This window comes from Talpa europaea (assembly GCF_964194135.1).
Source record: "Talpa europaea genome assembly, chromosome: 5".
Classification (NCBI taxonomy): Eukaryota; Metazoa; Chordata; class Mammalia; order Eulipotyphla; family Talpidae; genus Talpa; species Talpa europaea.
In genome coordinates, this window is record NC_140071.1 from 454832 (window position 1) to 481286 (window position 26455).

Consider the following 26455-nt stretch of genomic DNA (forward strand, 5'->3'; position numbering starts at 1 on the left):
AGAGGGAGCCCCAGCCGCAGCCCGCGCCAGGTGGACCGTGGTCTCCAGGCCCCGCCCCGGACACCAGTGTCCCCTCAAGGCGCGGGGCTGGTCCAGGCCAAGCCCCCAACCCCCCGCATTCAGTGGGGGCGAAGCCCCGGCTGGTCTGGGCCGCGGTTGCCCCGGTGACGGTGGGGGACGCCGTCCAGGACAGCTCTCCTCCCCGTGGGCGCCCGGCTCCCCACCGGGCTGAGTCCACAGTGCCCGGAGCTCCTGGACACGGCCTGTCCCACGGCCGTCAGAGGCGCTGACGTGCGGGACAGGCGCCGCCGGGGAGGCCCCGGCCGCCCACCGCGGGTGCCGCTCGCGTCTCGGAAAGGTCACATTTGCAAGGGGAGAGAAGGCGGCGAGTAATTGGCGCCTCCGCGGCTGGGAGCTGCTGACGGCTGGGCCTTTCCGCTCAGGTAATTAAAAGGGAGATTTCATTATGTCATTAGACGCGGCCCCGGGATTGATCGGGGAGCCGGCGCCCAGGCTGGGCTGCCCGAGGCTGCGGGGAGACCTGGGGCCGGGGCGCGGGGAGAGCCCGCCAGCCCGAGCTGCCGCCTCGACGTGAGACCCCCACCCCGACACGGCCACCAGATAAGCCCGGGGGGCGTCCGGCCCTGCTCAGCCCCTCCAGAGCCGGGAGCCCCGACGGTGCCTCCCTGGGCCCCACCCCGCTGTGGTGTCCGGCATCCTCCGCGGCCGCCCAGGGCGGGCCTCCCGCTGGCCCCCGGGAGCAGGGGCGGCAGGCCCAGCCGACGGGGCGCCGGCACCTCCTGTAGGAAACGCTCGCTCCTGCCGGCCGAGGAAGAGAAGGCGCTGCTCCGGCCTCTGCTCGCAAGGGGCACGTTCTCGGGAACCCCGTCCCCCGCGAGAGCGGTTAGTTTCTGGTGCGCAAGTATTTTCCGCCTGGACTTTGGGATTAAAGGAAAGATGCGTTGGTGTGGATTTTTTGGGCTTGAGCAAACGTGCTGTCCACTAGACCCGTTTCCACGAGGACGTGGCTGAGGGCAGCAGCCGGCCCCGCCCGCCCTCTGCTCACTGAGGGAGACGCAGCCGCTGTGCCCCCCCCCCCCCCCGCTGGCCTCATGACCAGGGCGGTGCGGCCCGCGCTGCCCAGTCTCGGCCGCGTCTGGCGGGAGCTTTGCTGGCCGGGGAGCTGCTGCCTGGTGGAGGGCAGCCGGTGGCCGCGCCCCGACCCAAAGAGCGAGCAAGGACAAGCCCTCTCTCCCGGGACCGCGCCCTCCCTGCCCTGCCCAGGCCCCCCTCTGGGTCGGGCTCCTTTTTCGGGACAGTAGGGGCCTGCCGCCCGCCCAGCCCGTAGGGGCCCGTCCCGGCTGCTCCTGCCTGCCCTGCGGTGCCCATCTGACCTCCCCGCTGCGACCTGGAGGCCGGGCGTCTGCCCTCTGGGGTCTTCACCCGCCCTGGGCACCTGTGCCAGGTGCCCACGCTGTGTCCCGCCCCCAGGGGCCGGCGAGGGCAGCCTGAGGCCACCTCTGTCCAGGCTCCGCGCAGCTCGGGCCTGGCCTGTGCCTGCCTGCGGTGGCGGCCGCCCTTAGCTTCTCTGCGGTCACTTCAGTGAGGAATGTCCCCTCCCGTCCGTCCTCCCTTGGGGGTGCAGGCGCGAGGGCCACCTTGGTGGCCAGCGCACTGCGGGGCTCTGGCGTGTCGCGAAGCCGTCCCCTGCGTGGCCACGGGCCGCCGGCCGGGGGGGCGTGACCTGCTCTCTCCACAGTGGCCGCCTCAGACCAGTACTGGGGTGAGCTCAGTTGCCACATGGCGTGAGCTCTCGGGGCGCCCCGCGGCAGGCGTTTCCTGACCAGGCCCTTGCCGTCCTCCGTCTTTTGTTGATGCCCCGCTGCCCTGAGAGCCGGAGGGCCCGCCCGCGCTGTCGGTCCTGTCTGGCGCCTCGACCGGGGCGCTGTGGAGCCTTCCCGGGTGGGGCGTGGAGCCAGGACCCCACACACGAAGCCCAGGCTGCGCCCCGGCGTGTGGAGGCCTGGGCGGGCGTCCCCAGGCCGGCCGGAGCCCTGCCCGGGCCAGGCCCCGGCTCAAGAGGGTCTGGCCAGCAGCCGGGTGGCCAGCGGCTGGGCGGGCGCCGGGTCAAGCTGCATCTCCCGGCCTCGGGGCTCGGGCGGCGCCCCCGCGACTCCGGGCGGCCGCGGGTCTGGGGAGCCCGCGCCTCGTCTTCTCAGAAGAAACAGGTTCCGAGGAAGACGGGCTCACCCGGGGGTTAGGTCAGAAAAACCCCGAGGCTTATGAAGTCGTTTGTTCCGCGTCGTGCCCGCGCCCGCGGGGGGAGGGAAAGGTCAGCCGTGGCTCTGCGGCCGCGCGTCAGCCTGGAAAAATGTGGTGCGGATCGATGAGACGGGGGAGCGCGCCAGGCGCCTCCGCTCCCCGGCCCCCCGCCCGCGGCCCGCTGCCCGCGCTCGCCAAGACCCACAGATCAGCGCGGCCTCCGCCTCCGCCTCCGCCAGCAGCTTCCTCGCGGCACAACTTCGCCGCCCGGGCCGGGGCCCAGACGGCAGCTGGGTCGCGGCCACGTGGACGACCCTCACGGCCGCCGGCGGCTCCCTGGGCCCGTCGCTGGCTGAGGGCTCCGCGCGGCGGGGGTGCGGGGGGTGCTGGGGCTTGGGGGCCGGGGCTTGGGGGTCTGGGGTGCCGGGCCTCTTGGCAGGAGGGCGGCCTCCCGTGGGCAGTGCCGGTGGGCGTCCCTGGGGCGTCGCCTCAGGACCGCCAGGAGGACACCGGGCTGAGTGCGGGACTCAGCAGGAGGCGCCTGGGGCCCCGCGCCCGGGGTCGGGGGCAGCGAGGGTGACTGCGCCCCTCCAGGGGGCACCCAGAGAGGCACAGAGGGGCCCTGAGACCTGGAGGGGGCCGGGGCCCCGGGTGAGCGACGCGATGGGTCTGGGGCGCGGGGCCTGCGCCTGCCCCTTGTCTCGGGCCGGGGTCCCAGGACGAGGAAGCAAGTTGGGACGAAGTCACGGCGGGCGGGTCCGGGCGGCCCCGCTGGTGTCACCGGCCTGTCCGTGCAGGCCTCTGCCCGGAGACGGCGGGTGCCCGAGGGCCACCTACTGCCGGGGCGGCCAGGGGCGGGAGCCCCGGCCACTGGCCCCGGTGGGGCGAGAACGCCCAGGTCCTCCCGCTGGGCCGGGCCTGTGCTGGACCCAGGCCTGTGGACCGTGGCTCGAGCGCACAGGGTGGGGGCTGAGCCGGCAGCTCCCCGGGCTGGATGGGGTTGGGGCTCGCTGGCTGAGGCTGCCGGGCCGGCCCCTCCTCGCCCCGCGTCTGGGCTCCCCGCGGGGCCTCCGGCCTGTTCCTGCTCAAGGACAGCTGGGGAGGAAGGACACAGATAAGGCCTCTCTGGCACCGGGTTATCTGGCGACCTTTGGAGAGGCTGAGAGGGGAGTGTTGTCACCAGGGGCGTGGGGGGGTCGCTGGGCCGGAGCTGCGGGGCGGGAGGCCGCAGTCAGCGCTGTCAGCACTGGGCCCAGCCCCACGGCCCCGACGGCCCCCGCCACACACGAGACGACGCCCCTCTGAGAGGCGGGCGGGGCCGGGGCAGTGGACGGAGCTCCCGCGTGTGCCCGTCCTGCGGGCGGCGCCAGGCCGCGCTGTGGGCAGCTCCAGGCCTTCCCAGCCGTGGAGTCCGCGGGCCGGGCAGGTTGAGAGTCCATGGCTGCAGCCCACGCTGCCCGGGCGTCCTGCTGGACGGGGCCCCCCTGGAGAGCGTCCGCGGGCTGGGGGCTCCCTTCTTGAATTTATAGTGGCGCTGGAGCCGGAGTCGCACCACGCGCAGCCTGCGTGTGACACGGCCGCCGCAGTCGCGCCTCGCACACGCGTGCCGGGGGCGGGGCTCAGGGCGCGGTTCCTGACTCTGAGGAGACGCTTCCTGGGCTTGGAAGGCTCCCGGCGCTTCACCGCCGCGGCCGAGACGCGACACCGATGCCGCGGCGCGTCGCCGGTCACAGACACGAGCCCGGAGCGCGGCGAGGGTGGCCGCGGTGGGGAGCCCTGCCTGGCCCGGGCCGGCCGCAGCGCTCCGCGTGGTGCTCGCCTCTGTGCTCTCAGCCGCCTCCGCGCCGCTTCTCGGGCCCGGGGCGCCCTGAGTCCCGTCTCGGGGGCCGGTTCCGTTTGGCCAGCAGGGCGGCCAGAGCGAGATGCTGCCTGCTCCTGGGTCAGCGGCCGGGGGCGGCCCTGGGTCACACTGGCCGGACGCGGCGCGGACCCAGACGCGGAGCCCGGCCCCCACGGCCCCGAGCCCGCAGCACAGCCCGCCTGAGTCCGCCTGCGCCGGTCTGAGCCCCCTGGAGGCGGGCACCCGCCTCCCACCCTCCGGCCCTGGCTCCCTCCAGCGCGCCCTGCCGCCAGCCAGGGCCAGGGCCACCCGCGCGGGGCCTGGGTCAGGCTGCAGGGGGAGGCCGCCCTGGAACTGGCAGCCGGAGGCTCCCGCTGGGACGCTGCCTTGGGTCGGGAGGTCTTAGGAGGCTGGCACTGACTCCAGTGCCCCCTGGGCTCCCCGCCCGGCCTTCCACGCCCCGGGGCCCTCAGCCGGCTCCCCTCTGCTCCCTTGCTGGGAGGCGGAGCAGACGCGGGGCACAGCTGCCAGGCACGGGGGGAGGGAAGAGCTGCCTGGGGGCACAGTGGTGTCGAGCCCCGGGGTCCCTGGGGTCCGCGTCCTCGGTGCTGCAGCCGGGGGTCCGAGAGGGCTCCGCGCCGGCCGGGCCGCAGCTGGTCTGGGGGAGCCTCTGCCCTCCTTGGGCCGGGGCCGCCCCTCCCCACACCGTCTCTCCTGGAACAGCCTCTCCGCTCCGTCAGGTGCGTCTGCGCGAGTCCGCAGGGACTCTGTTGCCACAGCCGAAGAGACAAGCCGCGGGCCCAGGGCACCCTCCTGGCCATTTTCGGGGCACTGTGGTGGGACGTCTGTCCAAAGGCAGGGAGCGGGGGTGCCGGCCGGCGGAGAGCAGAGCCCAGCCTGCTGCCCACCTGCAGCCCCGGCCCAGAGGGCACAGGCACGGCGGCCACGGCACGGACAGCTGGCGGCCACGGCACGGCCTCACAGGCAACACGGCCCACGCTGGCGTGGGGCCTGCTGGCCATGCCGTGAGGCACGAGTGCCCGCTGGCAGCTGCCCTGCAGCAGGGGCCCAGCCTGGGGCCTGTCAGGAGCTGGTGGGGCCGCCGCACCACACGTCCCACGGGCCGCTCCAGAGATCAGCACCTGCCTCCACCGGGCCCTGTGCACACGCAGCGCACGCCCACCCAGCACACGCGTGCACATGCCCATGCAGCACGTGCCTACCCGGCACATGCCCTGGAGGCCAGGCTCTGCGCTGAGGTCACCGTGGACTTGGCGGCGTGGGGAGCGGGTCGCTCCCAGGAGCTCTGTGCCGGGGCCCTCCCCGCCCAGGCCTCCCCCGCTGCGTGTGACAGCCGGGCCGACGTGTCGCAGCGACCTTTCCTCGCCTCGGCCTGTCACGTCTGCCCTGCCACTGTGGTATTTGGAGGCCCCGCGCGCGCCGCTGCCGGACGTGAGCGGTGGCAGGTGACACGCGTCAGCCGCTGTGGGCGCCGGGCTGCAGGCGTGGGCGGGGCCGGCCGCCATCTGGCGCATTCCAGAGCCCGGGTGGCCGCCCGGGCCCGAGAGCCGCTCCCCCAGCCCACCCTCCCCCCTGACCGTCCTCAGAGCAGCCTGGCCTGAGGTGGACACTGTCCCCTGCCCCCCGCCATGCGGGCTGGGCCGGGGCTGCCCACTGCTGGCCCAGGTGCTCCGCCTTGGTGCCTGGGACACCCGCGCAGCAGGCCGGGGGAGGCCGCGGGCCTGGTGTCCGGGGCACCCTCCGCTCCGTCCTGTGCCCCCGACCTCTCCCATGACGCGCATCGAGCCTCTGCTGGGTGACGGTCACGGTCAGGGTCCTAGACAGCCGAGCCCCTGGCGGCGCAGGTGGCAGGTGCCGCGTCCGGCCGCTGTTGTCTTTTTCCTGCGTTCTCGCCACTGCAGTGGTGCCGCGGGCGTCCTCGGGGCTGGTTTCGGTTTAAGAGAGCTGGAGCAGAGAGCGGGGCCGTGACCTGGCCGGCCAGTCCCGGGATGACCGCCCCGGGCTCCGCCCCGCCCTGCCCTGGGGCTCTCGTGACCTGGCCCAGCCTCCGGGGCCCCCACGGACCTCTGATGTCGTGTGAACAGGCGCTGCCGGCCCCCACCCACGTCCCCCTTCCTGCTTGGCGCCGCTGCCCCGGAGGACACCTGGACACAGCCCAGGCCGGTGGGCGCCGGCGCCTCGGAGGAACACGGGCTCCTCACGCCTCCCCGCTCGCTCTCTGGCTTCTCGAGGGCCCGGGCCTCACCCTCGGTCCCCTGCCCGCTTGTGGGCACTCCCTGGGGGCACCTCCCGCGGGCATTCGGGCAGCAGCTCCCGCCCCCGCCCCTGGGCGCGCTCGTCTGCGGGTGAGCGCGGGGCGGAAGGCCGAGCCTCCCAGCAACCATAAATCGCGGGCAGCGCCCGCCCGCGGCTAATGGCAGCGGCCATTATCCCCGAGCAAACAGATGGAGGTTCCCCTCGGATCACGCGTAATTGTGCTTGGACGTGTCAGCTCCAGGTTTAATTGGTGTGCGCGCCGCGAGGCGTGAATTACGGCACGTGTAATTTATTTATGCAATAAAAGTTACCGTTAGCTGAGAGAGGAAAAATAAAGGGAAAAATAATACGTTTCGCACCATAATTAGATAATAAAGTTGGAGCTAGAAATGCTCTGCCCGGGAACTCCCTCTGGCCTGGGAGGCGGCTCCACGCGGCCTGGGGAGCCTCGGGTGGGGGGGGCGGCCCAGGGCGGGCTGGGGGGGGTCTGCAGCAGAGCCCCTGGAGGGCGGGCGCGGCCTGGGGGGCAGAGGGGGGGCGGGCGGTGGGGAGGGGGGCCGTGAGGGAGGGGCCGGGTTTCTCCTGACCTGGAGGTGAGTCCTGGGCTTGCGGGCGGGCGGCTCGTCTGACCCGGGTCCCCGCCACCCCGCGTTGGCCGTGACCGCAAGCCGAAAGGCTGGACCTCGCGGCCCGGCTCGCGCGGCGCGTCCCCCCACTTGGAGGGTCTCGGTGCGCGCCCCGTGAGGCGGCTGCCCGGGAGAGGGGCGGGGTCCCCCAGGCTCGAGGCCCCGCGTGCAGAGGGCCCGCCGCGAGCGCAGCGGACGCCGGCGAGGAGGGCAGGGCGTCCTTGGGGGAAGCGCGGTCACAGGCACATTTCCAGGTCGGGTGGCGCTGGCGGTGGGGGCGGCGCCGAGGACCCTGGGCAGGGGAGGCTCCCGGGGCTGTCCCAGCCACACGCCCTGTCGGGCCAGCTCGACGGGGGCCAGTGAGAGGCCCCGGGTCAGGGTGGACCCTGGTGTTCCAGAAGCCTCAGAGGCAGTGACTCGTGGCCACCCCAGGGCTCCGGTCCCCTTTGCACGTCTGTCCTGGCAGGGACGGGGTAGGGAGGGCTCTTTTCTGGAGAAACCTAGGAGAGGCCAGTCAGCAGGAGGGTGAGCCTGGCCTTGGGGATGCCCCAGCCCAGCTGGCCTCTGCTGCTTCTGGCGTGGGCTGACCCGACCGTCACCTCCCCTGCTGGGACAGCTGTGCCTGCGCCTCCCTCACCCTTGTGGGACTGCCGCTGCCCCTGCCGGAGCCCGGGCCCAGGAGGGAGGGTGATGGGGGCTGCCCCTGCCTCCAGCCATGGCCTCCCATCCCTGCCCCAGGACCGTGGACAGAACCAAGGGCCAAGGGCTGCCCGAGTGGCGGTGGCGCCCGTGCCGTGGTCCGGCTCGCTTGGTTGGGTCAGGTTGGTGGGTGTGGGCAGCCAAGTGGGCTCTTAAGGGGCCCAGTCTGCAGCAGGCGGGGCGCTGCTGGCCATGGGAGGGTGCCGCGGGACCCTGAGGCCGGCGGGACACCCACACTGCCCTGGGTGGGGTCCCCAGCGGCCGGTCCGCAAGGGATGTTGTCGAGGGGCGTGTGGTCTCTGCTGTGGGCAGGCCGGCCGCTGCCCCAGCACCAGATGGTGGGTCCAGGCTGACCACCCTCGGCACCCGACCCCGCGGCTCTGGTGGCGGGTGGGCGCTGCCTCTGCCCGGCGCGCTGCGGCCCCTTGGGCAGGTCGTCCTGCTCCTCACAGTGCTGCCCGCGGCGCCTGAGGGCAGGCCAGGGTCTGCGCCGGGGCTGGCAGACTGACTGCCCACCTGCCCACCTGCCCGGCCCCAGCACCCCTGTGCGGCCCTGTGGGCGCCCTCTGGGCACCAGGCTCAGATGGCCCCAGGGCGCGGGCACCACAGCGGGCGCGGGTGCAGAGCCCGTCCTCCGGCCAGGCCGCGTGCGCTGGCTCGGGGAGCTGCCCTCACCTGGGGGATGGCCGGGGAAGGTGGGGGGGACTGGGGGGAACGGGGGAGGGGGGCCGGGGGAACGGGGGAGGGGGCCGGGGGCGCCCGGGCCTTCAAAGCCGGTGGCGGGGGAGGGCCCGGGTGGGGTGACCAGGCAGGGACTGCAGGCCGGGGCCCAGCCCCTCCGCGTGGGCCCACGCCCGGTGGCTTCCCCGGGGGCCTGCCTGGGCTGGCCCGGGCCCCCCGGTCTCCCTGCGGCGGCAGACCCCGCGCCCGCGTGCTCGGACCCGAGCAGGCGCCGCTGTGCTGGGGGGGCGCGGCCTGCGGGGGCCTGGGCGGGGCTGCAGTCTGGGGGCGGGGCCTGGGCGTGGCTGCGGGCGGGGGCGTGGCTGCGGGCTGCGGGCGGGGCCTGGGCGTGACTGAGGGCTGGGGGCGTGGCTGCAGGCTAGGGGCGTGGCCTTCAGCGGGGCCTGGGCGTGGCTGCGGGCTGGGGCGCGGCTGCAGGCTGGGGGCGGGGCCTTCAGCGGGGTCTGGGCGGGGCTGCGGGGCTGGGAGCGGGGGGGCTGGGGCGTGGCTGCGGGCTGGGGCGTGGCTGCAGGCTGGGGCGGGGCTTCAGGCTGGGGGCGTCGTTGGGGGCGTGACTTCGGGCTGGGGCGGGGCTGCGGGCTGGGGGCGGGGCCTTCAGCGGGGCCTGGGCGTGGTTGCGGGTTGGGGCGTGGCTGCAGGCTGGGGCGGGGCTTCGGGCTGGGGGCGTCGTTGGGGGCGTGACTTCGGGCTGGGGCGGGGCTTCGGGCTGGGGGCGTGGCTTCGGGCTGGGGGCGGGGCTGCGGGACCCCTGGGGAACAGCCCCTCTGCCGCAGGGTCCCTCCGGGCCTGGGGCCTCCAGAGGGCTCAGACCCCCGCCCCTGGGGAGGGGCTGCGGGCACCGCTGCGCTCTGTCCCCGCAGCCCGCTGGGCGTCTCGGAGGAGCAGGGCGGGCCCCGGCCGGCCCCGGGGGCTGCGGGCTGGCGCGGGCCGGAGTCCCGGGCCCCTCGCGAGCTCGGCTGGCGTCGCCTCGCCCGCGCTGCCCTGCAGGGCGCTGGCGGCGGGCAGGTGGCGAGGGCGCCGCCCGTCTCCACCCGACCTGGCCCTGGCGCTCGGCCGTCCTCGCCTGCGGCGGCCGCGCCCTCGCGAAGGCCCCACATCCGCGCGGCAGACCCGGCCTCGGGCGCCTGGGAGGGGCCTTTCTGTCAACCGGCAAATGTGGGGGGGCAGGTGGCCCCTAAACCGAGACTTCTGGGTCGGAGCCCCAGATCCCCTTCCGGCCACAGGTGCCTGAGGCCCCGGGGGCGTCCCCTTAACCCCCTGGGCAGGCGGGAGCACCCCCAGGCGCCCGCAGGCCTGCCGTGCATTCTGGCACCTGGGGTGCTGGTGCTGGCCACCAAGGTCTGCTCCCACGGCCTGGAGGTTCCCTGGCCCGTGCCCAGGTACACTGGCATCCAGGCCCGCCCTGAGCTTGGCTGATGTTCTGTGGCGAGCCTCCCGGTCGGGCTCGGCGCAGCCGGTGGCGCAGAGGACCAGCCCTGCCCAGCTGGGAGCACTGGCCGCTGCAGAGGGCAGGCCCGGCCCAGCGAGGTCCAGCAGCCGGCCTCTTGGCGGCCGCCATGTTCTCCTGATCCCAGGTGGGGGTCTGGAGGGTGGGACTGGGGAGTCTTGGGCCACAGGGTGCGGGTGGAGTCCCGGGGCCAGGGTGTGGGACAGCGGAGCCGCGGCCACAGCTCTAGGGGATGCCTGGGCTGCCCCCTGCCCTGCCTCTCCTGCCCCTGCACCACCTGCTCACAGGCCAGATCCAGCTGCTGCCATGAGGGGGGAAATGGCCGCACCCCAACTCCAGCAGTGGCCCTGTCACTCCTCAAGCCCTCAAGATGCAGGTCTGTGGGGAAGTTCAGGTGTGAGCGTGTGCAGCCCAGGTGTGGGTGAGCGTGCGCAGGCGTGAGCGTGCGCGAATGCGTGTGCATGTGCTGCAGTGGGCGGCGGGCGGGCCCCGGGAGGCTGCCTCCTGGGGAGCTTCCCCGTCAGTCCCGGCAGCAGAGTCCTCCGGGCAGCGGCTCCTGCTGAGAGCCAGCAGGGTGCTGGCCTCCCGGCCACGCGTCACCACCCAGACCCCGGCTGGGGAGGGGCCCTTCACGCCGTGGTGCCTGCCAGGCCCTCGCTCACACGCCAGCCCTCAGCTGGCGAGTCTGGGGTGCTGGGGGGCCGGGGCTGGGCCTCTCGACAGCCTGGCAATACCCTTTACCCCCAGCCCCGTCTCCCCAAACCATGACCGACCCGGTGCTCCAGGCACAGTCTTCCCGGTGCAGAGTCCTCCCGCCGCGTCCAGTCAGGTCACTGAGCAGGGCAACAAGGTCCCGTGGACACAGTGTCCCTCTGGGCATCTGCTCTGGCTGCAGCCTTCCCGCTGGCGCCTGGCAGGTGGCTGATTTCCTTAACTTCATGGCTGCCGGGGGCCCTGGGGGCCCCCAAACACTTGGTGCAACCCCAGGCTTTTCCCATCCTGCCTGCCTTGCTGCAGGGCCTGACCCCAGGGTGCAGGCCTGGTGTGGGAGGTGCTGCTGGTCCTTGGGGTCCCCGCCCGGTCTCTCCCCTCGCCCTCTAGGCCCCATTGTTTGGCTCCATCACGGCCTGAGACTGGGCTCTAGCAGAAAGGGCCCCTCTGTACCCCTGGGCTGCCCAGTGCCGGGACGCCCCGGGACAAGCGGTCCCCAGGCCCCCCCCCCCCCAGGCGACAGCTCTGAGAGCCCTGGCGAGGCCGCGGGGTGCGGAGGGGGGCAGGGGAGGGCGGCCGGGCCTCCTGTGCTCCGCCCCCGCGAGGAGCGGTGCAGGGCGCCCCGCGCTCCCCAGACCAGCACTTCCCGTCTTGGTTGCCTTTCCAACACCATCCGACACCATCCACTACCCTGCCTCGGCGGCGGGGGCGCGTCCAGCCCCACCGCGCGGGACGCCGCGCCCGGGGCCAGGGGAGGCGCCGCGAGGGCGCGGGGGACGGGCGGCGCGCGGGGCGGATGGAGCGCGGGGCGGATGGAGCTCAGGCCGGCGGGCGCGTCTCCCGCGGCGGCGAGGGGGCCGGGCCGGCCCGTATATCGCGGCGCGACGCGGGCCGCTGTCAGGCTCCGTAATGGAAAGTAACGCGCCAGCGGTCACGGCTCCTTCCGCGCCGCGCCCGGAGCGCCCGCAACGCCGCCCCCGCGGCCGCCACGCCTGGGCGCCCGCCCCGCCCCCCCGCACACCCCCCCCCCGCGCCGCGCGCCCCGCCGCCCCCGCGCCCCCGCGCCCCCGCGCCCCCGCGCCCCCGCGCCCCCGCGGGGGTGGGGCGAGGGCGGGGCTCCGCGGGCGGGGGCGCTCCCCCAGGCTCCCCCGGGCTCCCCCAGGCTCCCCCTCCAGCCTCGCGGCTTCTTCCCACGCGCCGGGCTCGCGCGGGAGTCTGCGCCCCCGCCCCGGCCGGGCCGCCCGGTCCCCGCCCCGCCAGGCGCAGAGCCGGCCCCGGGGCCGCAGGCTGGGGCGCCCGGGGAGCCCCGGGATGCGAGACCGCCCCGCCCGCCCGGCTCCCGGGAGGTCCAGCCCCGCCGCGCCTTTGTCTGCGGGCGGGGGCGCGGCCGCCCTGGGCCGCATTAAAATTCCTGGCGCCCCGGCCGCGGCCGCCGCGTCTCCCCCGAGACGCCACTTTCGCTATTACTGTCAAGTGCCCTCGACTCTTTATTTTTGCCCTTTTATCTATTACAACTAATTCGAGTTCTTTTGCCCTTTTCAGTCTAAGACGTGGGCTTTCCGCAAAGCCTCCCCCTGCCAGCGAGCGCTCCGCGCCGAGCCTTTAGAAATTGAGGGGTTTACTGTCAAAATGAAAATTTCACTTCAAATTATCTTGGCTGATGCTCGCTCGCACGCCGGGGGCCGCGCGCAGCCCTTGACAGGCCCGTCAGCGCGTCCGCCGACAGCCCCGCCGGCCCGGCCCTGACAGCGCGCGCATCCAATTACCCGCCGGGCGCGCGGGGCTCCGGGCCGCCGGGCGCCCCGTCCAGCCCGAGGGGTCGCGCCTCGGGCCCCGCCCCGCGCCCCCGCCCCGCGCCCGCACGACGCCGGGGCCGCCCACCCGCCCTGCGCGGAGGGGATCCGGGCCCCGCGGGTCCCACGACGGCCGTCGCGCCCCCCACCCATCTCCCCAGGCCCCCGCGGCGCCCCCGCGGCGCCCCACCTCGGCCGCCTGCCCGACGGGGCCAGCTGCGCTCCCCGTGCGCTCCCCCTGCGCTCCCCCTGCGCTCGCCGCTTCCCCACCCCGCGAGGACGTCCCTGCCGCGGACAAGCCGGGTGGGGGGCGCACGGCCGCTCCTGCAGCCCTCGCCGGGCCAGGGGCTGGTGCCCGGGGACTCCGCTAGGGCGGTCGGCGGGACCCGGCGATTTTCCTCTGACCAGCGACCCGGCCTCAGGCCTCTCTGCCGCGGGACTGGGGTTGGGGCAGCGGGTTTGCGCCTCAGGGGCCCCTTGGCGTGACCCACAGGGCAGAGCTGCGCCCCCGCCCCCGCGGGCTCACCCGGCCGGCCTCTTCCTCGGCCAACTCCGCAGCAGGGCGGCCACCCCGGCAGGCGGCCAGGCGGGCGGGGGAAGGCGGCCCCTCCTCAGAGGCCGCGCCCAGCCCCAGGCGGGTGCAGCGGGGTCGCCACGGCCCCAGCGGCTGGCAGTCCTGGGGAGCTCGGAAAAGCCCTGTCCCTCCAAACTCCGGAGCCCGCGCTGGGAGGGCGGGACGGGGCTCAGGCGCCAGGTCCAGAGCTCAGAGCCCAGCGGTTCTCTGCCAAGGGCTTGGCTCTGCCTTCGCGCACCCCAGATTCAGGGGGATGCTGGCTCAGCGCTGGCCCCCGGGGTTTGCTCCCCTACAGAGCTGGAGCCCCAGACCCGCTGTCCGTTCTGCAATGCAAACGCCATGGCTCGGTTTATTACATCGGCCTCGGAGCAGGCAGTTACCAGTGCGAACATACAATTAAAAAACCCACAACTTTATGGAGTCAAGAGTGCGCGGCCGCGCGGCCGTGGGGGTGTGGGTGAGTGACGTGCTGAGGTGGAATCCAAGGTCCCTGGGGCGGGGGCAGAGGCGGCGGCCGCGGGGCAGGGGCGGAACAAGCCCGCAGCAGGCGTCCTCTGCTTGTAAACCTTTGGGCGTAAACTTTATGCTCCGGAGGCCGCTCTTCTGCGGCCTCTGGCCTGGTCAGAGGCTGAGAGGGGCCAGGCTGACTGGCGTCCAGCGGGGTCCTTGAACCCGGCAGCAGCCATGGGGGCCGCAGCCCGGGACACCAGCTGATGCCCCCTCGGGGGGCTGGGCGGGGCACCCCTTTGCCAGGGTCCTGCCTTCCCGCCGAGACTCAGCGGGGACAGCTTCTTCGAGGGTGGGCTGCGCACCGTCCCGGCTGCTCAGGGGCCTCCTGACTTAAGCACAGAAGGGTTTGCCCCCGGCCTTGGGCAGGGCCAGCAGCTCCTTGGCGAGGCCAGGGGCGGGGCCATCTCGGGGCGCTGCTGGCGGGAAGGCGCGGGCCAGGGGCGTGGGCAGGACGTTGGTTCCGGCCCCCAGCGAGCGTCCCAGCGGCCCTGGGTCCAGGAGGTTGCCCTTGGCGGTGGCCCAGGCCTGGCTCAAAGTGCTGTGCCTGAGGACGGGGTCGTGGAAGACGCCGTCCACCCAGTTTCTGAGGCTGGTGACCGGGGAGTCCTGGTGCCGGTCCGGGGCGCTGGTGGAGGCGGGGGCGGCGGGCGGGGAGGCCGCCGCGGGGGTGCAGGGGCCCTGGCGCCTGAGCATACAGGACGGAAACTCAGTCTGGCTCAGGGCGGAGGCCGCGGCTGTGGCCGTGTGCGCCAGCGACCAGATGCGGGGCTTGGCCTCCAGGCTCCCCGCAGCCCCCGCGGGCACGAAGCCCAGCTTGGCCTCACATGCCTGCGGGCCTGCTCCTGCGCCAGGCTGCTGCTCCGGCCCCGCAGCCGCGCCCTGCAGGCAGCTCCGGGCCCGCTCCAGCTCTGGGCCCAGGGCGGCCCCGCCCGCAGCAGCCAGGGGCGTCTGGAGGGCACCGGAGGCTTCCTTGCCGGGGACACTGGGGCCGTCAGGTCCGAGGGGGACACGCTCCAGGCTGCCGTGCAGAGGCTGGAAGGGGGGCTTCAGCTCGCACACTGGGGGCTCGGTCTCCAGGGGGTCAAAGTCCTCCAGGTCGCTGAGCGCCAGCTCTCTCTCCTTGCCGGGCGACTCTGCGGGCGGGAGTGTGCACAGGGTCAGGAGCACCTCAGGGTCATCAGAGCCCAGGGCCTGGCCTGGGCAGGGAGCCGGCAGGTAGGAGCCCCACTCCAGAACTGGGAGAAGCGCCCCAGCCCCCCCCTCCCCAGAGGCTCTAGGCCCCTGGCAGCAGCGGCGAGGCCCAGTGGGGGAGGGTTTCCGTGAGGCGTGGCTGGGACTTCGGGCTCCAGCGCGGGCAGCCCAGGCCCCAGCCTCTGCCTCAGGAAAACCAGAGCAATTCTCTGGAGGCGCAGAGTGGGCGGGAGGGCACATGGGGGTGTGGTGGGGGGCACGGCCCCCTGTGGCCGGCGGCCCCAACCCACCTTCATTCTTGGTGCTCTTGAGGGGCTCCCCCGGGGCCTCCTCCTCGGGGCCGTCCTCCTCGCCCTCCCCGAAGGGCCGCTTCTCGTCCGCACACTTGTTCCGGGGCGGCCACGTCATCTTGTTCTCCTTCTTGAGGCGCCGGCGCGCGTTGGCGAACCAGGTGGACACCTGCGTGAGGGTCATCTTGGTGATGATGGCCAGCATGATCTTCTCGCCCTTGGTGGGGTAGGGGTTCTTGCGGTGCTCCTGCAGCCAGGCCTTGAGCGTGCTGGTGGTCTCCCGCGTGGCGTTCTTGCGCCGCGTGCCGCTGTCCATGGTCCCGTACCTGGAGACAGGCTGGGCAGTGGGGTGGGCCGGCTCCCCGGGGCGCTGCCCGGCCAGGACAGCCCGGCTTCCCGGTGGGGGTAGGCGGGCTGCTCTACGCTGGCCACTCCGGGGTTGGACCCCGTGCCAGCCCAGCACCGCTGCCTCCGTGGCCGAGGACCAAGACCCAGCTTCTGTGGGGTCAAAGGAGCAGGGCCTGGACGGCCGCCGGGGAGGGCGGGAGCAGGAGCAAGGCCGCGGGTCTCTCAGCCTGCACAGGCCGCGGGCCCCCAGCTCCCCCCGGGGCACTGTCCTGCTCTCTCCTCTGGGAACACACACCCCTAGAAGCAGCCCGGCCAGGTAACTCCCTGGGGAGAAGCCGCCGTCGGTGTCCTGGGGAGGGAGTGCCCAGGGGACCACAGAGGATTTCTGGGGTTACGCGTGTGCCTGTCCCCTGCGAGGATGGGGCTGCTGCCTGCCAGGGCGGGGACTCCGCACTCGCGTCCCATCCTGCGGGGAGGGCGGCTCGGCAGGACAGGCCCGTCCTGCTGGGGGGGGCGCTCTGGAGGCCCCAGGGAGACCCGCTGCCCCTAGCGACGCTGCCGAAGGTCAGAGGGGTGAGGGCTGCCGGGAGCGGAGGTCTGGGGGGGCGGGCGGCCGGGGGGACCCTCACCTGTCGTAGGGGTACTGGCCCAGCGCGGGCTCGTAGGGGTAGTAGGCGGCTGCGGGCGCGAGGCCGGCGTGGGCGGACCCCGCCGCGTCCTTGGCGTCGAAGCTGTTCTGCAGGAGCACAGGGGCCTGCGGCGCCGGACTCGGCTGCGCCCCCGCCCCGCGGGCTCCCCGCTCGGGCAGCCCCCACCCCCCTGGCCGGCAGCCGGCAGCGGGGGTCCCGGGCCTGGAGCGAGGGGGGGCGGGCGGCGCGGGCTGGGGAGCGGGAGGGGCTGTGGGGGGAGAGGGAGGGGGAGGGGGAGGGGGGAGGTGGGCGGGGAAAGCGGGGCTGGGAGGGGCGCGCCGGGTGCGGGCAGGAGGGAGGGGACAGCGCCCCCAGAGCCCCCAGGTGCCCCCGCGGGGTCGCCCTCCCTCCCTCCCTCCCTCCCCGCCCGGCGGCGCGTGTCCAGCCGCAGGGCAGCGGCGGGGGGGGGGCGGGGGGCGGGGGGCGGGGGGGCGCCCCTCACCAGCGGGTAGAAGGCGGACGCCTCGGAGCCGTAGGTCACGTAGTTGCCGTAGCCCTGCGCGCCGCCGTAGGGGGCCCCGTACACGCCGAGCGCCGCGGGCCCGAGCTCGGGGCGCGCCGTGGCCAGCAGCCGGCCCTCGTACACCGGGCAGTACACGGGCGCCTGGGCCGGCGCGGCGGGCCCCGCCTCGGCCAGCGCGCGGCCGCCGGACTCGCAGCACGTGCCCAGGGGGCTGCCGGCCATCAGGAACTGCGGGCGAGGCGCGGGGGAGGCGGGCGCACGCGGGCCGGGCCTCCCTCCCCGCGCCCGGCCGCTCTGGATTCCCGGGGGCTGCCCGCGCGCCCCGCTCCCGGCCCTCCTCGGGGCGTCGCCGTGCGGGCCGGGGGCGGCCGCGCCTCCGCGGTGGGGGCTCCGAGGCCGGGAGCCCCGGGGTGTGGGCGCGCCGGCCGGCCTGGGGGCCCCGGGCGCCTCGGAGCCCGCGGCGGGGGCGAAGCCGGGCGGGAATAGGCGCCCCCGCCCGGCTCAGCCCCCGCCGCCCCCGCCCCGCCCAGCCGGCCCCCGAGGGCGCGCGCAGCCCAGCCGGCGGGGCCTTCCCGGGGCCCGGCCCCTTACCTGGGGTGCCGAGGAGTAGGGGTACCCGAACTGCGGGTAGGACATGGCGGGCGGGGCCGGCGGGGTCCTGCGCGCGGGGGCCGGGGCGCCCGTCCTAGGCGCTGGGGGCGAAGCAGAAGCCGGGGTCACCGCGCCGCGCCCCGCCGACTTCCCGGCGGGGGACGCGGAGCAGCGCGGGCGTCTCGGAGCCGCGATCCCCGCGCCTCGCGGGGCCCCGGGACCCGCCGGCCTCGCCGCCGCGACGCAAACACATATTTTGCAAAAAGGGGAAAAAAAGAGTCGCGCGAAGCCGGCAGGTCGGACGTGCGCGGCCTCCGCTGCGGGGCCTCTGACGTCAGCCCGCGGCCCCCCGACCCCCGGCCCCCCCACCCCCTCGGCTGCCGGCCCCCCGGCCCCCCGCCCCTCGGGACTCCCGACCCCCGGCCCCCCCCCCCGACCCCCGGCCCCTCGGGACTCCCGACCCCAGGCCCCCCCCCCCCGCCCCTCGGGACTCCCGCCCCCCGGCCCCCCCGCCTCCCCCGCCCCCGGCCTCCCCCGACCCCCGGCCCCCCCGACCCCCGGCCCCGGCCCCGGGCCGGCGCGAGGCGAGGCCTCCGCGGACGCGTCTCCGCTGGTCCCGGCCGGGCGGCGCTTTTAATTAGAAATTAATTAATGAGCAGCTGCTCCGCCCGCCGCCGCAGCCATTCGTCTCAATTACAAATGAGTCACTTGAAGGGGCGCGCGGCCCCCACGGACCCCGGGCTCGCCATGGCCGGCCGGGCGCGGCGGGGCCGCCCACTGTCCCCCTGTCCCCCGCCCCGCGGCCGCCGCGGGCGCGAGGAGCGGGGCGCGGGCGGGGCGCGGGGGGCTGTGCCAGCCGGTCCGGGCGCGCGGCCCCGGGGCGGCGCTGGGCCCCCGCGGGCCGCCCCCGCGCCGCGCTCGCCCCGCGGGTCCCGAGGGCCGCGCCCCCCGCCCCCCGCCTCGCGCGGCGCCTCCCCTCGCGGCCGAGCCGGGGCCGCCGGACCCCCGCGCCCGGGAGCGCGATTCCCGCCGCGGCTCCTGCCCTCCCGCCGCGCTCGCGGCTCGGGCGACCCCGGGGCCGGGCGGGGGGCGCGGGCGGGCGGGGGGCGCGGGCCGGGGCCCCGTGGTCCTCCGGGGCCGGCTGCGCGCGGGGCCCCGGGGCGGCCCGAGGAGGAGCCGAGCGCCCGCCCGGATCTCCCCGGCGGCCGCGCCCCGCGCTCCGCTGGGATCCGGGCCGCGGCCGGCGAGGGGCGCCCGGGCCGCCCCCGAACTCGCCGGGCGCCCGCGCGCCGGTGCCCCCGGGCTCGGGGCCGCGGGAGCCGGAGTCGGCGGCGCTGCGCGGGCTTGTTCGGGAGATTCCCGGGTTCAGACCTGCGCATCGCCCCGGGGTCACCCTCTAATTAATGATGACGTCCTCGCCCGCGCCCAGCTGCGGACCTGCCTCCCGGAGCGGAATCTGCGCGCTGACAGCTCGGTGGAAGGTGATGGATGACTACCTGGGGACCGCGGGCGCATCCTATAATATCCGCTGCGTAATTGCTTTAATTTACAGATGAAAACGCCGCTTCTCGAGCGCGCGGGCCGCAGCCGCCCCCGCCGGCCGCCGCGAGGGGCGCGCGGGGCTGGACGGCGCTGCCCGGCGGGTTGGCCCGGCCGCGGGAGAGGGCGCGGGGGGCGCGGCCACGCGGCGTTCGCAATCGCTTCTGAATCCGGCATCGATCCCGCGGTGGCCGCGTCTCTCCCCCTCACCTGAATCGCTAATATCACCTTCCCGTGAACAATCAGAAAGTAGCCACGGGCCTCGCAGAAATGAATCTCGCAGCGGCCGCCGCGCGCCCCTCCCCCGCGCAGCCTGCGCCCCGCGCCTCGGTTCCCTCTGCGAGGCCCCCACCCCGCGGCCCTCCCAGTGTTTATTGTTGACAAACAACTCCCCTTCCCGGCGAGCTGGGCGCGGGGAGGGCCGGGGCAGGGCGCGGCGCTGGGAGTGGGGACCCAGAGGACCCCAGCCCCCCCTGCGCTCTCCCCTCCCTGGCCCTGGCGGGCTCCGTGGCCAGCCCGGGAGGAGAATCCCCACGCGGTCAGAGGCCAGGGTCTGGGGGAGCGCCCTCTCTGCAGAGGCGCCCCAGCCTGCGGAAGCATTTCCCCCGGGACTGGGGGTGGCGCTGAGCCACTGCCCCCCAACCCTCGCCCTCCTCCTGAGTGGACCCGCAGCCCCAGAACCCCGGTGGCGCAGCTCCTGGCAGGGCCTCCTGGGCCCTGGGGAGGCATTACGGGCTCCTCTGACCCGCGCTGGGCTCCGGCCTGCGCCCCAGTTCTCCCAGGAGGGGATGCTGCACGTCCCCAGTGACCTGGGGGTTTACCCAACCGCTCCCAGAGGCTGAATCCTGCTCAGACACTCCCCTCCCCGGCCTGCTCACTCCCCCTCTGTGCCTGCCCCCAGGTGGGGGGTCTGTCTGCCCGCTCTCTGGGAAGCTCAGGGGCACCAGAGGACCCTTCCGACTTGGGGGGCACTCTCCCAGGCTCGGGGGGCCTGGTGGGTGCGGTCAGCCTGGCCTGCCTCCAGCCCAGCGCATGCCCCACATCCCGCTGCTCCCGGCGCCCTGGCCGCCCCGCTGCACAATCCTGGGCACTTTCTGGACCTTCTTTGTGGCGCACACAACCCCCAGCAGCCACTAGCCGCGAGCCCTTCCAGGAGGCCGCGCTAGCCCCTTCGGAGGCCGGCGCCCCGGCCTCAGTCCGTGCACCGCAGCCCGGCTTGCCAGGAGCCCGCGGCCTGCTGGGCTGGAAGGGCCCGGCCAGGGGGCCTGCGCGTGAGCCCCACCGTGGGGGGCCGCGTCCCCGAAGGTGCTGTCGGCTCCGGAGGGGCCTGGCCTACCTACCCGCGGCTGCCGCCCGCCGCTCCGGCGCGACCCGCTGAGTCCCAGCTCCGGCCCGCTCCCGGGTCCACCCTGCCCCTGCGCGCGCGCCGCCTCTGGAGGGGCTGGGGCGCCTCCCTCCCGCGGGGGCGGTTGACCTCGGGCGCCCGCGCGGGGCAGGCCAGGCCTTCCTCCCGCTCGCGGAGACGCCGGCGCCCTGGGCGCCTGTGCCCCCTGGCGTTCCAGAGGCCCGTGGCACCGCGCGCCAGCCCCAAGGTTGGCGGGTCACCGCTCCGCCGCGCCGGGGTCTCGGGCCCAGGCGGCGCGGCCGCAGGAGGAGCCGCCCGCCCGCGCGCCCGCGCCCCCCCCGCCCCCGCGCTGCCCGCGCCCCCTCCGCGCGCGGGGGCACCGCCCGGCCGGCGGGCGCGGTCAGGGGCCCGGCGCGGCCCGCCACCCCGCGTGGGCCCTCGCGCGCCCCGCGCCGCCGCCGGCCGGGCCCCCCCACCCCTGCGCGGACGCGGCGGCCTCGGGGGACCCCGCGGGCGGGCGGCAAACTTCGCGGGCTCCGCGCGGGAGCGTCCTCGCGAAGTTTGCGCGGCCGAGCCGCCCCCTACCTGCGCCGGGACGTGCGGGCCGCGTCGCGGGGCGCCGGGGCCGCGGGGAGCCGCGCGCAGCCCGGGCCGGGACGCACCGGGACTCGCGCCGTCGCCGCCGCCCGCGCCCCTCGGCGGCCGCGCGGAGCCTCCGCCTCCCGGCGGGGAGGGGTCTCGGCCGGGGGCGGCGCGGCCTCGCCTACCTGCGGCGGCGCCGGGCCAGTGCCGGCCGCCCGCGAGGGTGCTGCGCGGCCGCTGGGCGCGCGCGCTCCGGCGGGGGGCGGGCGACAACTAATGGAGACATTTCCAGGCGCAGCACCTGGCGAGCGGCGCGCGCGGCGTCCCCGGGGCCGTCCGCCGAGCCCGCGCCGCGACGGGGGCGAGCCGCGCGCTGCGCCCACCCGCCCCGAGCGCTCCCCGCGCCGGCCCCGCCAACTTTCCGCCGCCGCCGGCCGGTGCGGCGCGGGGGCCGCGCGGGGAGGCAGGAGCGGGCGAGGGCGGGACGCCCACCCGGAGGGCAGGAGCCTCGCTGGGCTCAGCGGCCGCTCGCGGGCCGGGCCGGGGAGCAGCGCCGGCTCCCGCTTGGGGCGCGGCCCCAGAGGTCAGGGTGCGGGCGCGGAGGGCGGCCCCGCCCCGCAGGCCAGGCGAGCGGGCTTCTGGCTCGGCCCCGCCCGCCCTCTGCGGACCGCCCTGTCCCCGCACTGTGCGCTCCGGGGGCGCGGGCGTTGCTGGCGCCAGGGGGATGGGCGACGAGGTGCCGGGCTGGGGCTGGGGCGCGGGCCTGCCCGGGACAGGAGCTCGGCTGGGGCCGGCCGCGGCTCGGACACGCCTCCAGGAGGCCTGCGGCCCCGCGGCGCGGCCGGAAGGCGGTGAGCAGCGGCCCTCCCCGGGGTGGGACCCCTCGCGGCCCCTCAAGGCGCTGCGGGAGCCCCGACGCCCGCGGAGACGCCAGAGGTTTGTTGACTTGGGTGATGTTTGAGAAGTTCTTTGCCGTCGTCTCTCCCTTCCCCTCCTCCACCGCCCTCTGCGCCCGGCCTGCCGCCCGGCCTGGCCCGGACAGTGACTCCAGCCCCTGGGTCCCTCCGGGGACAGAACCGGATTTTCCCCTCCGAGGGGCTGGGCCAGCGCGCAGCCCCTTCCCGGGACCCTCTGGGCGCGACCTGGAGGCGGCCAACCGGGAGGCTCCTGGGGCGGCCCCTGGGCCCGGGGCCGGGGGGCTCTGCAGGCCGCGGATGGCGCTCTGGCTGTGGGGACGGGGCGCGGCGCACGCGGGCACTGCTTTCCGGCCTGCTGCTCAGCTTCTGCCCCCTTTCCTGGCAGCTTGCTGCGGGCAGGGCCCGGGGCCGGCAGCACAGGCCGGGCATGCCCGCTGGACACGATTCCTCTCAGAGCTGAAGATAAGCACGGCGTGTTTACAACCCGATCTGGAGATAAGCCGTGGAGCTGGCGGCTCCGGCGGTCACAGCCACAGCCCGGCTCCCGCACACCAGGCCCCCAGCCGGGCGCACCCCGGGTTTCCACAAGGTGGCAACGGCAGGCACCTTGGTGCGCCCCCACCCCAGAGGCGCCTGTTGGGGCGGGAGGCCTCCCCTTTGCCGGAGTCCCCCAGAGCCAGTCTTCCTGGCCCTCCAGGGAGCCCTCAGGCCACCTTGCTGCCCAAGCCCTGGCCGCGAGGCTGGAGGCGGCAGCGGGTGCTCTGTGCCCGCAGCCCTTGCCCTGGGGTAGGGGCTGCCCTCCCTCCCTCCACCTCGGCAGAGCCCTGGACCAGCGCTGTGGGGCAAGGTGTCCGTGCCGCCAGTGTCTGCCCCGGGACCAGGCAGGGGTCCCAGCGTGAGGCCAGTCTGTCAGTCATGCCGGCTGTCCCTGGCAGGGCCTGGCACCCGCCCTGTGGCGACCGAGCCTGAGCTGAGCCCCCGCGGCAGCACCGGCTCCCCCCAGGCGGGTGGGGCCTGCTCAGCCGCTCCTTTGTCTCGATGCTGGCAGAGCCACGCCGGAGAGCAGCCCCGAACAAAAGTCCCCGCGCCCCCAGGCTTGGCCGGCTCGCAGCCCCCCAGACTGTGCCGTGACACGCAGAGGCATCTGGTGGTGGAACCGCCACGCCGTGCTGCGGCTGCCGACGCCGTCCAGGCCTGCCGTCCGGGTCCAGACGCGCTCCCCGCCCGCGCCTGCGAGCCTCCAGAGGCCTCGGGGCTCTCGTCCAGGTCCAGGCCGAGGAGGCGGCGCGGGGGCTGGCCTTAGCCGTGTCCCGCGCGGCCGCAGGAGGGCGGAGGGAGCGGTCAGGGCCTGGCTGGCTGCTCCCGGGCGAGGCTCTGGAGACTTCTTTTCCAAAGCGGAGCAGCGGGGATGGGGACAGTGGCGTAGCCTTGCCACAGGTTGGGGCGCTGGTGGTGGCCGCGCAGGTGACCGGAGGGGGCCTCGCTCTCCTCCAGCTGCCCCTCCCCGGAGAGGTCGGGAGGCGGCCGCGGGGCAGAGACCCGCGTTTCTCCCTCTGAGGCCGGGAGGACGAGGTCGCAGCCCCATCCGAGAGGCGTCTGCGGACTTCGGGGTCCTGACCCTGGCGGGAGGAGGGCCCCCCGCGGGCGCAGCTGTGGAGTGGGAGGCACCTGGGTGCTGTGACAAGGGAGCACCAAGGAAACCCCCGGTGGGGAGAAGAGGCGGCAGGGGCGTCCTGGGCCGGAGCTTCCGGGGCGCCCGGAAAGCTGAGGCAGGTGGGAGGACCCGCCGGGCGCCGGCCTCGCAGGGACCCTCTGACTCGGAGTCCGCCGCGGGGCCCCGGCGCTGCCCAGGTGGGGGGCACACGAGGGGGGGCCGGCGTAGTCTCACAAAAGGCGCGTCTGCTGACCCCGGCCTCCCTGTGGCTTCGGGTGAGAGCCCAGCCCTCCCCTGCGCCCCTGGCTGGGGGCCCCGCCGGCCTCTGGGCGTGCTCGTGGCTGTCCCAGGAAACCAGGGTGTCCCCTCAGGGGGCGATCCAGGAGCAGGGGCCGCCCCTGGCCTGTCCTGGAGGAAAGCTCCCCCCCACCCCCACCCCCCGCCTCCCAGCACCCGGGTCCTGTGGATCGGGCGGCGGCCGTGGCTGGGTGGCCTGGAGACTAATCGGCCGCATGTCCCGGGGACGCCCTCCAGGAGCCAGCGGCTTTTATATAAAATAGAGTATTTTGAAATTCGTAAAGGGAAGGCCCCAGAGGGCGGGAACAGCTCTGAAGGGCCACGGGGAGCCGCGGAGGGAGGGGCCGTGGCGGCCTCGAGCACCTGGAATGAGACCGGCTGGTCCTGGGGGGCGCAGCCCTTGAGCCCCTGGCCCAGCAGCCTTTCCTCGGCGTCTGAGGGTGACGCCGCCGATGCCTGCGACACAGGAGCTCCGGGAGGACCCCGGGCTCCGGTCACCGCGGCTGCGGCCTTCTGTGGGCCCGTGGGCGGCAGCCCCTCTCCCGGGGAGGAGGTGCCTGAGCCCCAGGCAGGGACGAAGCTGCAGCGGTCACGTCCCCGACGTGCAGGCCCGGTCTGGCCCGGCCCCGGTCCCGCTGCTGGCCGCAGGGAGGTGGGGGCGGCTTCTGGCCGCTGTGGCTGTCTCTGGGCCGTGGGCACCGTCCCCCGTGGCCACGAGGCCGCCTCTCCCGCACGCGGGTCCTGTTGCTGGCAAGGACACGGCAAGCAGCGCCGCGGGCACGTCTTACCTCCTCGCAGGCAGGAATGCGGCCGGGCCGCTTGGTCCTGCAGGGAGCCCGGCTCTAGGGGAAGTGTCAGCAGGGCTGCCCCGACCCGCCGACCCTGCGACCCCACGACCCCGCGACCCTGCTGACACCGCCAACCCTGTGACTCCGTGACCCCGTGACCCTCGGGCTGGCGGGCGTGGGCCCAGGGCTGGGGCTCAAGTGCCCGGACCCTCGGCTGCTGCTGTGTGGGGTCCCCCGCGTGCCTGCGCGGCTCCGGGGCCGGGAGGGGAGCCGCGGGGGGCTCTGGAGGCAGCCACAGGCCGGCACAGGCGCCCCCCCTCCCGCCGGGCTGGCCTGGCTCCGGCAGCTCGGGGAGGCCGCCCTGGAAGACGGGCCGGAGGCAGGGTCCCGGGGGCTCCAGCTGTGAGCGGTGGGGCGGGCGGCCCCGGCGCCCCGGCAGGCTCTGGCTGGTGACCTCCCGTCCCTGCCGCCGCCACGCTGCTGCCGGAGGAGCCCTTTGGGGCAGTGGCTGCTGGGGCCGTCTCCTGGTGCCCCCGCGGCCGTGGGCGCCGGACGCTGGTGGGCGCGGAGGGGGCGGGTCACCTGGGTCAGCGCCCTGAGGGGGGGGGGCGTGTCCTCACTGTCCTGCGGGTCAGATGAAGCGTGTCACGGTCATTACTACGCAGTCGTGTCTGTTACGCGTGGTCATCGTGAGTTATATAATCGTAAATTGTAACTGTTTTATTTTATCATTATACGTGACAGTTCCCAGCGCAGAGCCAGGCGGGACGGCCGCGTCCTGAAGGGGACGCGCCTGTGACGCGGGACTGTCCGGCGTCCCGCCCCTCTTGCCCGATGGCCGTGGAAACGTGGGCTCCCGGAAGGCCCCTCACTGCTGGGGGCGAGGTGGCCGCGGCCCCACGTCCCGCCCCCGCCGCACGGAGCCAGGCGGGAGGAGGGGGGTGTGAAGGGGCCACCGGACCGGAGCCCGCAGGGAGGCCTCACCTGGTCGGGCCGCCGGATGCCTCCTCGTGGCGGGGCTGCCGAGGGGTGGCCGGCCGCCGGGGCGCGCTGGGGCCGAGGCGTGGCCGAGGGAGTTGGGGGAGGACGGAGCGACCGTCGGCGTTTCCACGTTCGTGGCCTGGAGCACGGAGGAGGAGCAGGGCCTGGCCGGCCTCTGGCAAGGGGAGGACCTGGGCGCGGGGCCTGGAGGGACGCGCTTGGCTTGGGGGAGGCCGCAGCTGTGAGCTGCCTCGGCGGAGGCCACGAAGAAATAAAAGGCGACCTGGTCAGGAGCCCCCGCCCGCCGGGGCCCTGCTCTCAGCTCGCCGCCCGCGGCCTGGGACGCTGCAGCCCCCGGGGTCGCCGGCCGTCGCCCCAGACACAGTGGGGCCGGCCAGGCGGTGGGTCTGGGCTCACCCTCCTCCCGACCCTCCCGCCGGGGCGCAGAGACAGCGGCACTGGCTGTGGCGCGAGGGGCTCCGCGGGGCGCGAGGGGCAGTGGAGAAACACCGTGTGGGGGGGGCCTCCTGGGACGCTTGGGGCCTTGGGTCTGGGGGGCTGGCAGGTCCTTCCCACGCGACCCCGGGGCATCTGGGTCCCATCCGGCCGGGCCTCCCGGAGCCTGTCCTGGCCCCTGGGTAGAGGCGGACGTGGGGGAGGGGGCGGCTCAGCCTCCGCCCCGCCCCTGCTTCCCCTCATGAGGTCCCGGGGGCGGCCGGGCAGGGCCAGCGGCGTCCACCCCGGGCAGGGCCAGCGGCGTCACGCCGGGCAGGCTCTCGGCCGGCCGAAGCCCTTTGTCGGCCTGGCTTCCCCGGCTCCCGCCTCGCCGCGGCGCGGCCCCGGAACAAGGGCTTTCTCTCTAGACGCAATCGATTTTACGGTCTCGGGGATGTTTCTCATAAGCACCTCATTGGAAAAATATTCTCGCGCCGCTGCCAGCCCGGAGTGGAGAGGGACCGCACGCGGCCCGGCGCCTTCCGCGGCTTCAGTCGCTGCCCTCCCCGGCCCCTCGGAGCGGCCGTGCCGGCGCGACAGCCCACCCTGCCCGGCTGACCAGGGCCACCCCGGGGCCCCCAGGCGATGGGCCGGTGAGGGAGGGAGGAGGAGGGCGAGGACTGAGGGGCGGGGCCAGTTCAGTCTCCCCCACGACAGCAGCCCCCGGGGGCAGCTCTGTCCTGGACGTCCCCGCCCTGGGGCCCGCGGTGCGGCGCCCCCCATCCACGCCGCCTCCGGCAAGGGCGGCCGGCCTGCAGCCACCCCTGCTCCCGCGGCCTGCGGTGGGTCTGGCCTGCCTCAGGCC

The 26455-nt window shown here is 75.4% G+C and overlaps 1 protein-coding gene across 2 annotated transcripts; it reads right to left on the reverse strand.

Annotated features, from left to right (window-relative positions):
- Positions 1 to 13810: 13810 nt before the first annotated feature.
- IRX4 (iroquois homeobox 4) lies at positions 13811 to 17097 on the reverse strand (the record flags this gene model as incomplete). Of its 2 annotated transcripts, none has more annotated exons than XM_084233707.1 (5): positions 13811 to 14613; positions 14962 to 15287; positions 15939 to 16045; positions 16441 to 16689; positions 17053 to 17097. In XM_084233707.1, 5 exons carry the CDS (start codon positions 17095 to 17097, stop codon positions 13811 to 13813), a joined length of 1530 nt encoding a protein of 509 aa, XP_084089833.1. The 2 variants fall into 2 exon arrangements, with proteins under 2 accessions (XP_084089833.1, XP_084089832.1); XM_084233706.1 differs by having other exon boundaries at positions 14962 to 15380.
- Positions 17098 to 26455: the final 9358 nt, after the last annotated feature.